The 16,163-nt window shown below is 36.2% G+C and overlaps 4 protein-coding genes across 4 annotated transcripts; 2 read left to right on the forward strand and 2 right to left on the reverse strand.

Moving 5' to 3' along the window:
• Window positions 1-778: 778 nt before the first annotated feature.
• Window positions 779-3,327, reverse strand: LOC129431317 (hemoglobin embryonic subunit alpha). The gene is made up of 4 exons (XM_055189162.2): window positions 3,191-3,327; window positions 1,568-1,760; window positions 1,270-1,477; window positions 779-1,146 (listed from the first exon to the last, which is right to left on the reverse strand). The coding sequence occupies exons 2-4, from the start codon at window positions 1,660-1,662 to the stop codon at window positions 1,018-1,020; spliced, it is 432 nt and encodes a 143-aa protein (XP_055045137.2). The 5' UTR covers window positions 1,663-1,760; window positions 3,191-3,327; the 3' UTR covers window positions 779-1,017.
• Window positions 2,368-3,467, forward strand: LOC129431327 (hemoglobin subunit beta-like). Its single transcript, XM_055189174.2, has 3 exons — window positions 2,368-2,826; window positions 2,915-3,137; window positions 3,229-3,467. Exons 1-3 carry the CDS (start codon window positions 2,735-2,737, stop codon window positions 3,355-3,357), a joined length of 444 nt encoding a protein of 147 aa, XP_055045149.2. The 5' UTR covers window positions 2,368-2,734; the 3' UTR covers window positions 3,358-3,467.
• Window positions 3,468-6,332: 2,865 nt separating this feature from the next.
• On the reverse strand, window positions 6,333-7,133 carry LOC129431344 (hemoglobin embryonic subunit alpha-like). Its single transcript, XM_055189197.2, has 3 exons — window positions 6,939-7,133; window positions 6,641-6,848; window positions 6,333-6,555 (listed from the first exon to the last, which is right to left on the reverse strand). Exons 1-3 carry the CDS (start codon window positions 7,031-7,033, stop codon window positions 6,427-6,429), a joined length of 432 nt encoding a protein of 143 aa, XP_055045172.2. The 5' UTR covers window positions 7,034-7,133; the 3' UTR covers window positions 6,333-6,426.
• A 666-nt stretch (window positions 7,134-7,799) lies between these two features.
• On the forward strand, window positions 7,800-8,681 carry LOC129431336 (hemoglobin subunit beta). The gene is made up of 3 exons (XM_055189186.2): window positions 7,800-8,043; window positions 8,138-8,360; window positions 8,457-8,681. Exons 1-3 carry the CDS (start codon window positions 7,952-7,954, stop codon window positions 8,583-8,585), a joined length of 444 nt encoding a protein of 147 aa, XP_055045161.2. The 5' UTR covers window positions 7,800-7,951; the 3' UTR covers window positions 8,586-8,681.
• The last annotated feature ends 7,482 nt before the right edge of the window (window positions 8,682-16,163 follow it).

The raw sequence follows: 16,163 nt of genomic DNA on the forward strand, positions 1-16,163 counted from the left end.
TTAAGTATGTATTTTTGCAACTTCTGGATATTTTTTTGAAATAACTAATGAATTCATATAATGATTGCATGGAAATCATTATTACTGATTAATTAATCAAAAATGACTTCTTAAATGATGTTTTAAATTGTTTGAAGGATTGTTTGTAACGTTGGCTTACTCTACACAGCATTGCTGGTTTACAAAGAAATGTTAAAGGGGCCATGTCACAAGACTTTTTTAAGATGTCAAATAAATCTTTGGTGTCCCCAGAGCACATATGTGATGTTTTAGCTCAAAATGTCATATAAATAATTTATTATAGCATGTTAAAATTGCCACTTTGGGTGTGCAAAAAAAGTGCCATTTTGGGTGTGTACTTTAAAATGCAAATGAGTGGATGAAGTGCAAACACCAATCACAATGATGGTGGTTTAATTGTCAACTGTCAATTTATAATAACGTTAACACAATCATTGCAATAACAACATATATGGTTGCATGTAATCTAAGCACGAGGTTCACTCTCAGAAAAAGAACACCAGAAAATCTTCCATATCTACAACATAGCTAAACATTACACACTAAATACTAAAGAATACTTTAATAAAACACTGAAAATTATGTTTTCAGTAAACTGTGTAATTTATTCATTTTTTTATTAATATTATTATTTTAGTTTGAAAATTTTGATAAGTAGCTTTTTTTTATTTTGAGGTGCACATTTATTTTTCTGTCATTTAAACACCACATTTTAAGTTGTCCAAAATTAGTGATCATTTTCTCAACATGTGCAGTGAATATTATCATTGCGAATTTTGTATTGAGACTGTCACATTTTGTCTATGACAACACAGAGCTATTTTTATTAATAGGCCTACCCATGTGTTTTGTGTTTGTTTTTCATTTGTTCAAAACATTAAATAAGACATTTAGTCAAGATCAAATTTAACAAGCATTTATTTTGCATCACAGAAAGACAGAACATTCATGCTGGCATTCGCCTGACGCATCTGAAGTGAACACACTATCAAGTGCTTATCTGTACTTTTCGGACAGAGCCAGAGCCACAGCAGAGAGGAACTTGTCCATAGCCACATGAGCATCAGGGGTGAATTCAGTCGGGAACAAGAGGGCCAAAACCACGAGAATGTTGTGGGACAAAATCTACAGAAAAAAAAACCAGAAACAAATGAGGTTACTCTATGAGCACATATCAGAAATTGTAGCATAATTTAAATTCATTTTATGCAACCCAGTCTCATGTAAAAACGTTTTCATTGCACTTGCCTTGAAGTTGGCAGGATCAACACGAAGCTGGAAAGCATGAAGCTCACTGAGGCTCAGGAGTCCAGCAGTCAGGTCATCGATTTTCTCGACAGCCTGAGCAACGCCAGACATCACAACTTTTCCGTGATTCCTCACGGGGGCTGAACCGGGACTCAGGTCTTTCCAGTGGGAAAAGTAACTTTTGGTCTGGGGATAAGCCACCAACATCCTGCAGATAATAAATGCATTCAATTCTAAATATATGTCGGGATAGAGCATTTTTAAAACAAAAAACGAGAGCCATTATAAATCAATTTACCTAGAAAGAGCTTCGTGACCAATGTCATCAGCCTTTCCTGAGACTTTGGCCCAGAGGTCTTTGACGGCAGCTTTGTCTTTGGCAGTGAGGCTCATTGTGGAAGGATGACTTTGCAGCAAACTTCTGTGAGTTGACAGTAAGAGGGTTTGGCTTTTTATACTGCTGTCAGGCAAAAGATAAACTCAAGTCCCTCCTAGAAACACCAAAGTTGACTCATCAAATTTTGGTCATTTGCCAACTTAGGTTTATTAATAGCAATAGTGTTGAATTTAATGAATGACATAAAGCAGCACTCCTCTAAACAATTTATTCGGTTACATTTTAATCAATTCAAGTTATTTTTAGAGACGACATTGAAGTGTTTATTATAGGTTTACAAAAAAACAGAATTGCTTTTAGAAAGGTGAATGTAAAAGTTGCTGAAGTTTACATAAAATAAAACTTAATTCTAAAAATTACTCTCCAAATGCATGCAGTCCCAAAATGACTCATTCAAACTAATTTCTGTGCGTTGAAATTCTTTCTTTCTTTCACACACTGTAAAAAATGTCTGTAGAAATTACAGTATTAAGGGTATTACTGGCAACTAGCTGCCAGTAACTTACTGTAGATTTTACATTTATGTTATTTACTGGCAACATTTTGTTCAACGTTAAATGAATATGAAACATTTTTTTACTTTATCTTCTACAGTAAGTTACTGGCAACCAGCTGCCAAATTACAGCAAATGTTTTAGAGTGCATGGTTACAATTATTCGTTGTTTCAATCAAATGCACACCCCTCACAAAAATGTGACCCTGCCCCTGATATCAAGGCATAAGTCTCATAATTATGAAATTAGGAGCATCACAGTTTGATTTCATTCATTAATTTCACTTTGATTTCAATCTTTGACTTAATCTTACTGAGTCAATATTAAAGATATCAATGTTGTGTTTTATTATATATGGAATGTTATTTTAAAATTAAGGCAGTCTAACACACACATCTGATAAGCATATCTTGGACTGCACACGACTGAACCAGCCCACAAACTGGACATCCAATAGCCTGCTAAGAGGCGTGGTTGCGATGGGCATTTAAAAGTTTCTCAGAGGAACCATCTGTTCACAGGACTTCTAAGCTTGTGTTAAAGACACTTGTCAGAAACTACACAGTCGCAAACATGGTTCAGTGGACAGACTTTGAGCGCACCACTCTTCAGAACATCTTCTCTAAAGTAGACCTCGATGCCCTTGGTCATCAGGCCTTGGCAAGGTATCAAACCCTGACACTTACAAAACCAAACTTATACAACTAACTAACTAACTTCTAACATTGTAACTGAGTTATTTGTGTCTTTTAGATGCCTTGTCGTTTATCCCTGGACCCAGCGTTACTTCGGTAAGTTTGGAAACCTGTACAACGCCGCTGCCATCCTGGGAAACCCAATGGTTGCTGCTCACGGTAAAGTTGTCGTTGGTGGATTGGTGAAAGCTTTGAAGAACTTGGACGACATCAAAGAGACATATGCCGAATTAAGTGTGCTGCACTCTGAGAAACTCCACGTAGATCCTGACAACTTCAGGGTAATTTAACATCCATTAAATCATACATTATTTCATAACAGTCACTTATAAACTTGTATTTCTATATAACATCATCTGTGTTCATCCACAGCTGTTGGCTGACTGCATTACCATTGTTGTCGCTGCACAACTGGGAGCTGCATTCACCCCTGATGTCCAGGCTGCTTTACAGAAGTTCCTCGCTGTTGTGAACGCCTCTCTCAGGAGACAATACCACTAGAGATCAACAATGCTTTGACTGATAAACAGAGAATCTGACATCTGATGTTACAACAAAACATTTTGTTCATCTGTGTTAAAACAAATAAATGTTTCAATATTTAATATTCAGTTCATTTTTTGCATTTATTTGCTTCCACTTCATTTTTAAACAAAACTCAAATCTTGGTAGGCCTAAGGTATTTATAATAGATCAGGTTTATTGGACACAGTACAACACAGTTACTCTTCTCATGCGGGCTCATCATTTTATGAATTTATGCAACATTAAAAAAGCGCAAAGTTTATGTTTGACTCTGAAGGGAACACTTATCGATTAAATGTCTTTAACGCACTTTGGATAAAAGCATCTTGTTAATATATAAATGTAAATGAAACCACTGTTAGAGTGTAATTTTGCCAGATTGTAAACAGCTGCAAATGTCTTTCAATTTCAATTGTAGTCTTAAACTATATGTAAAATAAATTTTCAGTTTCATGATGACAGATTTAAAATTATAAGACTGTTCACTACTGACAATTATATAAGAAAAATGTTAAAGAACAAATATTTGTTAGCTCTTGTGCTTTACTATTTAAAACTTTTAAAAGGTTTTTGTCATGTTTACAATCATTCAATAATTCAAAAAGTAAATATTAAAAAAACTTTTAAAATGTTTAAATGTTATTAAATGTTTGTTAAAAGTTGCTGTATACGTTAGTTAAACAAATAAAGAAAATAAGCTAAAAGCATGCAATACAGGATTGTTTTAAAAAGAGCATTAACACTCATACATTGAAATCTTTCCTTTACCTCAAATAACGTATATGCCTCAATGTAATTTTGTTATTAAAAAGAAAAGAAAAATATTTTCACACTATTAAATTCTTCGCAAAAAATGTCAACGGTTAACACTACACTATAAGCATTGGGTAAACAATATACACAGTGTTTTAGTAGTAAATATATTAAACAAATGTATTTATTAAAATCTTGTTTACATTTTATAGGTTAAGTAAAAGTTGGTTGATGTGTTTTAGATGAGCAAATAAAGAATAATAAACCAACTCTTATTTGCAATAGTGGATTATTTCTAAAAGGGATTTTGGCAACAGGATTAACAATTATAACGAGATAAGTTTATTTATCTCAAAAAAGTTAAATTTTAATACTAATAGTAATAATATAACGCTATTTATAATATATAATTATTTATTTATTATTTTAGTTTGAAAATTTTGAGAAGTAACTGGCGAAATGGAATACAAACTTTTTGTTTTGAGTTGCACATTTATTTTTTATTTTTTTGTCATTTACAGTTTTTCTTGATTGCTTTGACGCAGCCGTCAACTCAAACTCCACATTTTCAAAAGAGTTAACAACACACAGGCCTAAACAGTGGCACTCATGGTCAAAGTGACACATTTTGTTTGCAAAAGACTCTTGCCGCGCCAAACATTTAAAATATGCAACAAAAGCAAAATTTGCCTTCAAACAACACAACTTGCACACAAGTATATGAGCTTTTTCAGTCAATCATTACACAGTGTACAACAAAATACAAATACTCAGTGCGAATCAGTGCACCATTGCCAGTCCATGTAGCCTATTGCCAGTGCCAGTGCCATTTGTTGTCTTTCTATATTGGCTGTGTCAAATTTGCAAAGAATTAGATCCAGAATAAGAAACACTTTGATGCATTTTTTATTGATTACATGACCTCCTCCATCCATGCTGGCAAAGAACAACACAGATGTTGCACTTTTTTATAAGGCCTACAGACTGATTGCTCTTGGAAGATTTGTGTGAAAGAGTGTCAAACAGGTTCTTCAGCGATTTTATTCTGATCTAGTTTCTAATAGTTAGGAATAGATGGTTTCTCTTTGGTCATCACAGGTAAAACAATGGGAGTTTGGACTGCTTGAATGACATCCGTGTGTTAACTGTTTTGCAAAAGGGTGAGGGAAATCTGTCAATCCAATGAAAAAAGCGTTAACACATTTGCAAGACATGTCTTCTGCTCTCCTGAGATAGTGATGATGAAAACTGAGTGAATACTAGTTTCTTTAACCAGGTCAAAGCATTCAAGAAAAACTGTAAACACCATATTTTAAGTTGTCCAAAATTAGTCCATCAGTTACAGTGTAGGTTTGGTAAAAGTTGGTTGATGTGTTTTATATTACTTATATTATTATACAAATAAAGACAAATGTATAAAAGCTTATAGGCCTATGAAATGTGTGAAATTTTATTTTTAAATTGCCGTTTCGTGTTTATGGGGCATTCGCGAATTAATGACTCGTTTGAGACGATTCCTTACAAAGTATTGCAATTAAATGAGTCTTTTGAGTCGATTCTTTACAAAGTATTGCAATTAAATGAGTCTTTTGAGTCGATTCTTTACAAAGCAAATGGGCCAAATTGGTTTTGAATTGGTTCGCAAATTAGTTTAAATTAATTGTTTAGATCGCTGCAAAAACTGAATCGTCTGATGCTGTTTTACTACTCGTCGTCATAGCCTATGTAGAAGCACGCAGAACATAAACAGCGTTACGTGGATATGAACTTACTAATCTTTTAACTAAAAGCAAAACTTCACACGTGTACGCGTGACTTGTTCGTTGTCAGACACAGTTAAACGCGTGCAACAAATTAACTAGTAAAGTAAACTCCAATAAAACCCTTAAAGTATGTTTTCAAATTTAAGAAGTAACTCACAAAATGTAATACAAACTTTTCTTTTTGAGTTGCAGGTATATTTATTTATTGTCATTTAAGCACCACATTTTAAGTTGTCCAAAATTAGTGATCATTTTCTCAACATGTGCAGTGAATATTACCAATATTACCAAAAATACCATGCAAGTTTTGTATTCAGATTGTCACATTTTGACAACACAGAGCTATTTTTATTAATAGGTTTACACATGTGTTTTGTTGTTTGTTTCGTTGTTTTGTTTTGTTCAAAGCATTAAATAAGACATTTAGTCGAGATAAAATTTAACAAGCATTTATTTTGCATCACAGAAAGACAGAAAATTCATGCTGGCATTCGTCTGACGCGTCTGAATTGAACACTCTATTAAGTGCTTATCGGTACTTTTCGGACAGAGCCAGAGCCACAGCAGAGAGGAACTTGTCCATAGCCACATGAGCATCAGGGGTGAATTCAGTGGGGAACAAGAGGGCCAAAACCACAAGTATGTTGTGGGACAAAATCTACAAAACAAGAAACAAATGAGATTACTCTACCAGCACATATCAGAAATTGTAGCATAATTTAAATTCATTTTATTGCACTTGCTTTGAAGTTGGCAGGATCAACACGAAGCTGGAAAGCATGAAGCTCACTGAGGCTCAGGAGTCCAGCAGTCAGGTCATCGATTTTCTCAACAGCCTGAGCAACGCCAGACATCACAACCTTTCCGTGATTCCTCACGGGGGCTGAACCGGGACTCAGGTCCTTCCAGTGAGAAAAGTAACTTTTGGTCTGGGGATAAACCACCAGCATCCTGCAGAGACAAAATGCATTCAATTCTAAATAGATGTCGGGATAGAGCATTTTTATAATAAAAAACGAAAGCCATTATAAATCAGTTTACCTAGAAAGAGCTTCGTGACCAATGTCATCAGCCTTTCCTGAGACTTTGGCCCAGAGATCTTTGACGGCAGCTTTGTCTTTGGCAGTGAGGCTCATTGTGGAAGGATGACTTTGCAGCAAACTTCTGTGAGTTGACAGTAAGAGGGTTTGGCTTTTTATACTGCTGTCAGGCAAAAGATAAACCCAAGTTCCTCCTAGAAACACCAAAGTTGACTCATCAAATTTTGGTCGTGTGCCAACTTATAGCGTTGAATTTAATGAATGACATAAAGCAGCTCTTCTAAACAATTTATTTGGTTACATTTTAATCAATTCAAGTTATTTTTAGAGACAACATTAAAGTTTTTATTATACGCTTACAAAAAACAGAATTTCTTTTAGAAAGGTGAATGTGAAAGTTGCTGAAGTTTACATAACATAAAACTTAATTCTAAATTACTTTCCAAATGCATGTAGTCCCAAAATGACTCATTCAAACTAATTTCTGTGTGTTGAAATTCATTCTCTTTCTTTCTTTCTTTCTTTCTTTCTTTCTTTCTTCTTTCTTTCTTTCTCGTACACGGTTACAATTATTAATTGTGTTTCAATCAAATGCACACCCCTCACACAAATGTGACCCTGCCCCTGATATGAAGGCTAAAGTCTCATAATTATGAAATTAAGAGCATCAAAGTTTGATTTCACTCATTAATTTCACTTTGATTTCAATCTTTGACTTAATCTTACTGAGTCAATATTAAAGATATCAATGTTGTATTTTATTATACATGTAATTTTATTTTAAAATGAGTGTGAAGTAATCTTATATTAGGCTACAAGGCAAACTAACACATACATCTGATAAGCATATCTTGGATTGCACACGACTGAACCAGCCCACAAACTGGACATCCAATAGCCTGCTAAGAGGTGTGGTGATTATGCACATTTAAAAGTTTCTCAGAGAAACTATCTGTTCACAGGACTTCTAAGCTTGTGTTAAAGACACTTGTCTGAAACTACACAGTCGCAAACATGGTTCAGTGGACAGACTTTGAGCGCACCACTCTTCAGAACATCTTCTCTAAAGTAGACCTCGATGCCCTTGGTCATCAGGCCTTGGCAAGGTATCAAACAATGAAACTTACAAAACCAAACTTATACAACTAACTTTTAAACTTCTAACATTATAATTAAGTGCTTCTACTTTGTGTCTTTCAGATGCCTTGTTGTCTATCCCTGGACCCAGCGTTACTTCGGTAAGTTTGGAAACCTGTACAACGCCGCTGCCATCCTGGGAAACCCAATGGTTGCTGCTCACGGTAAAGTTGTCGTTGGTGGATTGGTGAAAGCTTTGAAGAACTTGGACGACATCAAAGAGACATATGCCGAATTAAGTGTGCTGCACTCTGAGAAACTCAACGTAGATCCTGACAACTTCAGGGTAATTTAACATCCATTAAATCATACATTATTTCATAACAGTCTTATCACTTATAAACTTGTATTTCTATATAACATCATCTGTGTCTATCCACAGCTGTTGGCTGACTGCATTACCATTGTTGTCGCTGCACAACTGGGAGCTGCATTCACCCCTGATGTCCAGGCTGCTTTACAGAAGTTCCTCGCTGTTGTGAACGCCTCTCTCAGAAGACAATACCACTAGAGATCAACAATGCTTTGACTGATAAACAGAGAATCTGACATCTGATGTTTCAACAAAACATTTTGTTCTTCTGTGTTAAAACAAATAAATGTTTTAAATTTTAATATTAATATTCAGTGCATTCTGTGATCTTTTACATTTATGTTTCAGACATTTAAACAAAACTTAAAGCTTGGTTGAAGTTATTTTTAATAGATCATGTTAATAAGGCAGAGCATAACATATTTACATTACCTCTCTCATGTGGGCTCAATATTTTACCAATTTATTCAGGTTTAAAATGTTCAACTCCCATGGAAACACTTACAGATATAAATCATGTCTTAAATGCACTTTGGATAAAAGAACCTTGAAAAGTCGTGCAATACATACATCAAATTACAATTTTGCATGTTGTTGCAACCAGGGGCGCAACTGTACATTTGCTGAGGGGTATGCAAGATCATGTCTTACAACAAACTATATATTGTTGGAAAGGTCTAAGCCTTTAGATTAGAATATATATTTCAACCGTGTTTTATAAAATAAATTATGTAGGGAGAGTAATTTATTTATTTATGAAGAGAGTGTGCCTCAAACATTTATATCCTGCGAAATGTCACTGTCCCGCCAGCGGGACGGGACGCCTACATTTACTTCAGTGTTTTGCATGTGAAATCTTATCCAATCATGACCAACTATATATTGTTTGAAAGCTCTAAGAGTGTAGTTTTTTATTTATATCATCACCATTTTGGTAAAGGAATTACATAGTGAGAGCCATTTTCTAAAATGCCACAGGTATACAGGTGGGCCCACGTTGTTATTATTTATTTGTAACACTAATACCCTGTTCTAAACCTGAAAAATCTTGACAAACTATATATTGTTGGAAAGCTCTAAGTGTGTAGTTTTCATATTTCATCACCATTTTGGGATAATTATCAGAGGTGTAAAGTACTTGAGTAATTTTACTTGATTACTGTACTTAAGTATTATTTTTGGGGATTTTTACTTTACTTGAGTACAATTAAAAATCAGTACTTTTACTTTTACTTAATTACATTTTTTTAAGAAAAAAAAGTACTTTTTACTCCTTACAATTTTATTTACAGTCAAAAAGTACTTCTATTTTAGAGATATATTTTCCCTTGCTCTATCAAACTAATTGAATTGCACTGATGGCCAGTTATGTTATTTATTCTGGAGCCTTTGGACCACATTAAGGAATTGGCCAACAGTTGATCTATGATTTTTTCGCTTCTTTGAAACCGACAACACATGAAGTGTGACACGTTCCCTGCTGTTTGCAGCCTCTCTATCAAGACTAATAACTTGTTCACACTGTCAGTCCAAATCTGATTTTGGTGCATATCCAATTTGACAGACTCACTGTCCACATTGTGTATCACAACTGTTCAGATCTGTGCGTCCTGTAGCCATTTTCCGGATTATCTGCACCGTTTCTATGGCAATGACGTCGAGCTGGCACGACAATCTGCCTCGACGTCTAACCCCATACCCAGGGCCGACGCTAGCTGGCAGAGTAGGCAAATGCCTAGGGCCTCAAGCTTGGAGGGGGTGCCTCCATAACTGCTAAATCCATGTGCGCTCGACAATCACTACTGAGAGCATTAAGTAAAGTTTTAAGGTGAGTTCGACTTTATGCGGAGCTTCCGCTGCAGGAAACGCAGGCGGATGACATCAAGAGAATGACTGATAAGCAGACTCCTCTGTATGATTTCTTGATTCGCTCTCGCGGTGATTTGATATAATCCACCTGCCGGTTCTTGCAGTGCCTCATGAAGTTAAAGAAGCCTAGATGAACAGCATTCAAATCTCTGCAGCTGACCGACTTTGAGTGATGCTGAAAGTGGCTATCATGTCCTTTGATTCCTGCTTAGCAAAAGCAGCATGCAAAGACAGTTCAGCACATGATGCAGGTATTAAATAAAAAAATCTTAGCTTTGTTCTGTGTATCAACATCATTTCAGGACAGATCAAACTTGAGCGCTGTTGATTCTGTTTAGACACTTTGAGTGCATGTGCACAATAGCATTGCGTGGAGAGCTGACTATCAAAATACACTCTAAAAAACAAACGGTGCTATATAGCACCAAAACAACTGCCCTGGATCGCAACGACAGAAGAACCATCCTCAGTGCCATACAGCACCGGTGAAGAACCAGTGAAGAACCAGCGAAGCACCAGTGAAGCACCCGTGCAGAACCACACAGTGCTACGTAGAACCGTATGTGGTGCTATATGGCCCCTACCTGGTTCTACACTGGTGCCCCACCGGTGCCCCACTGGTTCCCCACTGGCTCCCCACCGGTGCCACATGGCACCAAAATGGTTCCTCTATCGTCACGATCCAAAGCAATTGTTTTGGTGCTATATAGCACCGTTTGTTTTTTTAGAGTGTAGTCAGGTTAAAAAAGTTTGTATTTAAAGTCAAATAGCAAACAAAACTTGCATTATTAAAGTAGCCTACCTACTGAATCCACAACAACAAATTTGACCTGTCTTAAAATTATTAACACATGTGGTTTTGCATAATTTCGAATTAAATTTTAACATAAATTTAATCAATTTGTTAACTTTATAAAACAGAAAAGTAATGGGGAAAACATGTTTAATTGCTGTAGTGGTCAAATGAATTCTTACAGGGTAGAAAAAAAACCACTTTCTCCAATTACTCTGAAAATTAAAGAAGTGTGAGGGGCCTCCAACATAAATTTTGCCTAGGGCCTCCAAATATCTAGAACCAGCCCTGCCCATACCCACCCAGAATGGTTTAAAAATAGGAAAAACAATTGAGTAATCTATATGTGAAACTGACACGGAAAAGAAAGTCTGTGGTACAGACACGGAAAATGCAGAGATCCGTGACAATGAAACGGATAAATGAGCAAAATATTCTGTAACTATACCACAGAACTTTGTGAGATCATGTTGGAAATTAGGTAGTAGTCTTATACTAGTTTGATAATGAAATCCAATTAAATACAAACAGTTGTTGTATGTGGTTCATTCACGTCATGTTTTTAGAGATTGAAAGCTTAAACATGAATCTATCATTTTCATTCTTCCTGTTACTTTTACTTTTTTAATACTTAAAGGAATAGTCTACTCATTTTCAATATTAAAATATGTTATTACCTTAACTAAGAATTGTTGATACATCCCTCTATCATCTGTGTGCGTGCACGTAAGCGCTGGAGCGCGCTGCGACGCTTCGATAGCATTTAGCTTAGCCCCATTCATTCAATGGTACCATTTAGTTAGAAGTGACCAAACACATCAACGTTTTTCCTATTTAAGATGAGTAGTTATACGAGCAAGTTTGGTGGTACAAAATAAAACGTAGCGCTTTTCTAAGCGGATTTTTTTACTTTTACTCAAGTATAATTCTGGCCAGATACTTTTACTTTTAATTGAGTAAAATTTACACTCAGTACTTGTACTTTCACTTGAGTAACATTTTTGAGTACTTTTTACACCTCTGATAATTATGACGTAGTGAGAGTCAGTTTCTAAAATGTCAAGGGGCCACAGGTAGGCCAAATTTGTTTTTACATATTTATAAGACTAAAACCCTACTCTAAACCTAAAAAATCATGACAAACTATATATCACTGGAAAGCTCTCAGAATGTAGTTTTCATATTTCAAGGTCATCTGATATAATGTAGTGACATTTTTACATGATCCCCCAGGAATGCATATTAATTATTATTTATTCATACAATTATATCCTATTATAAATCTGACAGTATTGTGGCATAGTATCAGGACATCCTTGTGTCTGTTGTGCATGACTAGGGGCGAATGGCCGGATGATGGGCCTATTTGGGGGAAAGTCCAGGACGGTTTTTAGCCCCAGTCCGTCCCTGCACCATTGTAATGAATTGAAGCCAAAAAATGTCCATGTTACGTAAAAACGTCAGTTTGGAGCCAAGGCGTGCGCAGAAGGAATTGTCCGTGGAGCCAGAGGCGGAGGGCATCAAACTTCCGGCCAAACGCTCGCGCGACCAATTCAACCACGCCAATCATAACGACACGCCCCGTTTAGCATCAAATTACAAGCTAAAATGAAACTTACCACAATAATAAACACTTGAACATATATCAGCGTGATAACAACTACTTGAAAGGACCAAAACCATCTTTCGGAAACTTTTATTGGAAGTGTAAATATTTTTTTATTTAGAGCAGAGGCCCATTCGTTTGGAGAGGGCGGGGTTACTGCAGCCAGCCACCAGGGGGCGATCAAAGGGCCAGAGCCTTCACTTTTCAAGGCTTATGAGGCACACGCGGTAACAACCAATCAGAGTGTTTAATTGTAAGTTCCACCCCTTTTTTGCATTTGGATCGCCTCAGTTCAGAGTTCAGATGAGAGATGCAGAGCGAGACACCCATAGATATGTATACAGGCTAGATGGCTTACCGGCGCTGAGAGCCAATGGGACCCGATGACGTCACACGGCGGCCATCTTAGGACAGGACCGCTCGTCCAGTTATAACATTAAAGTCTATTGTGCATGTAGTGCTGAAATAACTATATTTTGCTCAATTTTCAACCGGCTTGGTGTGTCATAAACGTCAGGGATGCGGCTATTTAACTGCATACTTGTGAAAAATTATACATCGAAACATCGGCATCAGCACAAATCATAGCCACGTTAATAAGGTTTGTAATACACCAAACCGTTTGTAAATCCGTCAAGAATTCAGCAAGTTACGAGCATTTTAGTTGGCGTATGTCACTCACCTTCCGTCCACAGCAGCAGGGAGCAGGCCCGGGGTGGGTAATCGGGAGAACCGGGAGAATTCCCGGTGGGCCGCTTCACTTTTGTGCCAGTCGAGGTTTTTTTTTTTTTACATTTGTCACGTTAGTAAGTCTATCTTCTCTTAAATGACACTTCACACGTTTTACATTGACACTGCAGCGCGCAGCCTCTGCATAGGTTGTACCATGTGAGGGAGTTTCCCCCTCCCCTCCCATAGAGTTGGTTCGGTCCATAGCACTTCCAAGTAAACTTTTCTTGGGTAGGCTGGGCCGGCCCAACCGTAACAATCCGCGTCTGAGTGGAGGAGGGCTTAAAAAACTGTTTGAAGAAAAATCAATTGTAGATTGTTGCTGCCAATTGTGCCAAACTTACAGATTTATTTTCAAGAGGACAACAACAGGTAACTTAAAGAGAAATAAGCCTAGTAATGATTAGCATTAGCAATGTAATTATTCGGCTAATACCGTTGTCAAACTATTTACAAGCCAACTTTTTTTTGTTAGTTAAAATATTAGCCTTTTGTGTATACATGGCGATTCATAGACTTTGCAAATATTATGCAAGCAGCTTCTGAGCAGTAGATAAGCCAGTTCCCCGCTGAAAATGAGGAGGCCATGAGAAAACAATATGAATTAAAGTTATTTAACCCTCAGGTTGTGTTCAGAACCATATAACACCTTTTGTGTTCCCAGTCAAAAATGACCAGCTGAAAAAAAAGCTTATAAATCACTTGTTATGCTATATATTTACCCAATATTGGATTCAATATTTTTGTCAAATTGTTTTCTTTTTTAATTAGGACTGGGTTTTATATTTCATTTTGCATCTGATTAATCATAGCCCTCATAGCATTAGCAATGCTAATAATTTATCAACCTTTCCTTGTGGAATAGACTCCAAAAAGGGCTGGATTATTTTTGACCCATAATGGGTAAATATTGGACAGAACACGCTGCTGGGTTAAAATTGACCCAATGCTGGGTTGTTTTAACCCAACTGTTGGGTTATTATAATCCATGATTGCATAACAACAATCCAGCATTGGGTTATTTTTAACCCAGCATGTGTTCTGTCCAATATTTACCTATTATGGTTAAAAAATAACACAGCCTTTTTTAGAGTGTAGAGGAATATTTTTGTTAACTTCTCATCTTAAGTGAAATATTATTTAACTTTTACCTTATTTGTTTAACCATGATATTAATAGAAACTATAGTAAGAGCTGGACTGTTGCTTTATTTATCCAATTTGAAAAAAGTGCTAATTTGGAATAACACTATGGAAAAAGTGGGCCGATCTTGGGCCTGAAACTCCCGGGCTGAAAAGTGGCCCCACTCCGGCCCTGGCAGGGAGCAGCACTATGGCAGCACTGACCTAAGATGGCCGCCAAGTGACGACACAGCTGACTCCGCCTTGAGCCATCTAGCCTTTATACATATCTATGGAGACACCTGGGGGGTATTGCACAAAAGTAGAATTAAGAAAGCCAGGATAACAGACGAGGCCCAGCTTGACCTAGTTTAATCAGCGCACCCTGGCTTAGTCTGTTGCACAATTGCTAAGCCAGGATGAGAACGTTCAGCTATGTCAAGCCAGGTGTAGCTAGCTAAGATAAGTGCACGTTCACGGCATTCTTAAACAGACCACGGGATTGATCACAGAATCACTGATGCAAAAATTGATAAAACTCATAAAAATTAATAATGAAACTAATGACACTTAACTACTACTATGTGTATCTACAGCATTTGATGCAAAAAGTGTGCATTCTTTTAAAAAAGCTATTTATTTCCTATAACAATTTATATTTGGTGGAACTAAACAGAAATCATTGAATTATTATAAGATTTATGTACAGGATTTGACCATATGAAGAATTTTTTAAGGAAAATATTAGGAAAAGGCAACAATAAAAAATGCCACTGCTAAAAAGCAAACATGCTGGTGTCTCTGTAATACCAAGAAGCCCTCAATATGGGATCCTTCAGTGCATACAAGTGGATTTCAACCCCACCCCCAAACTAAAGCTTCCAAAAATACTACATTTACTGTGAGCTTCATAAAGTTTTCAAACAGTTGTATTCATTGACATGCTATAAAACACTGAATAGTATATTCTGGATTGTTGGTAAATAGCCACCATGTTCAAACAAGGCTGGTTTGGACTGGAATATTGGGAAGTAAGATGGTAGGTCCCTTGAGGGGGCCAAAAGGACATCTGGAAGATATGTAGAGTACCCTAAAGATGGGCATGGGAAAAAAATGAATCATGTCTTCTGAAATTAATTTACTTTCATGCAGGATAATACACTATAGCATGCTGCAAAAAAGCAACACTGACTATTTTAATATGGCCATGAAATAAGAAAAAAATTAAGGTACAGTATGAATACTATCCGCTGACCTCTTTATGGACTATCATTATATGAAAGATCTGTGAGGTGGACAGCACTATAATTCATATTCAAACATAAACTCAACACAATACTAGCATCTTCAAGTGAAATAAAGACAAAAACTGTAGACTTACAAGTTTAATAAATGGGACAGTAAAAGTCATGTCAAAAACATGCTCATATATTATTATGTAACCTGTCTTAAATACATTATTTGATTTACAATGATTTTTTTATTATCTGTCTATGCAGCACATTTGACACATATCTGTTTTGTGGATTATTTTAACACACTGAATTTTGATAAAGTGCATTTTGCATAAAAATTTGGAAAAGCATAATTTGCATATTTTTTAAGTAATAAAGTATCGTTTGAGATTTTAAATACGTCAAATTATGTATTTAAATAGA

The sequence above is a fragment of the Misgurnus anguillicaudatus genome, chromosome 19 (assembly GCF_027580225.2).
Source record: "Misgurnus anguillicaudatus chromosome 19, ASM2758022v2, whole genome shotgun sequence".
Classification (NCBI taxonomy): Eukaryota; Metazoa; Chordata; class Actinopteri; order Cypriniformes; family Cobitidae; genus Misgurnus; species Misgurnus anguillicaudatus.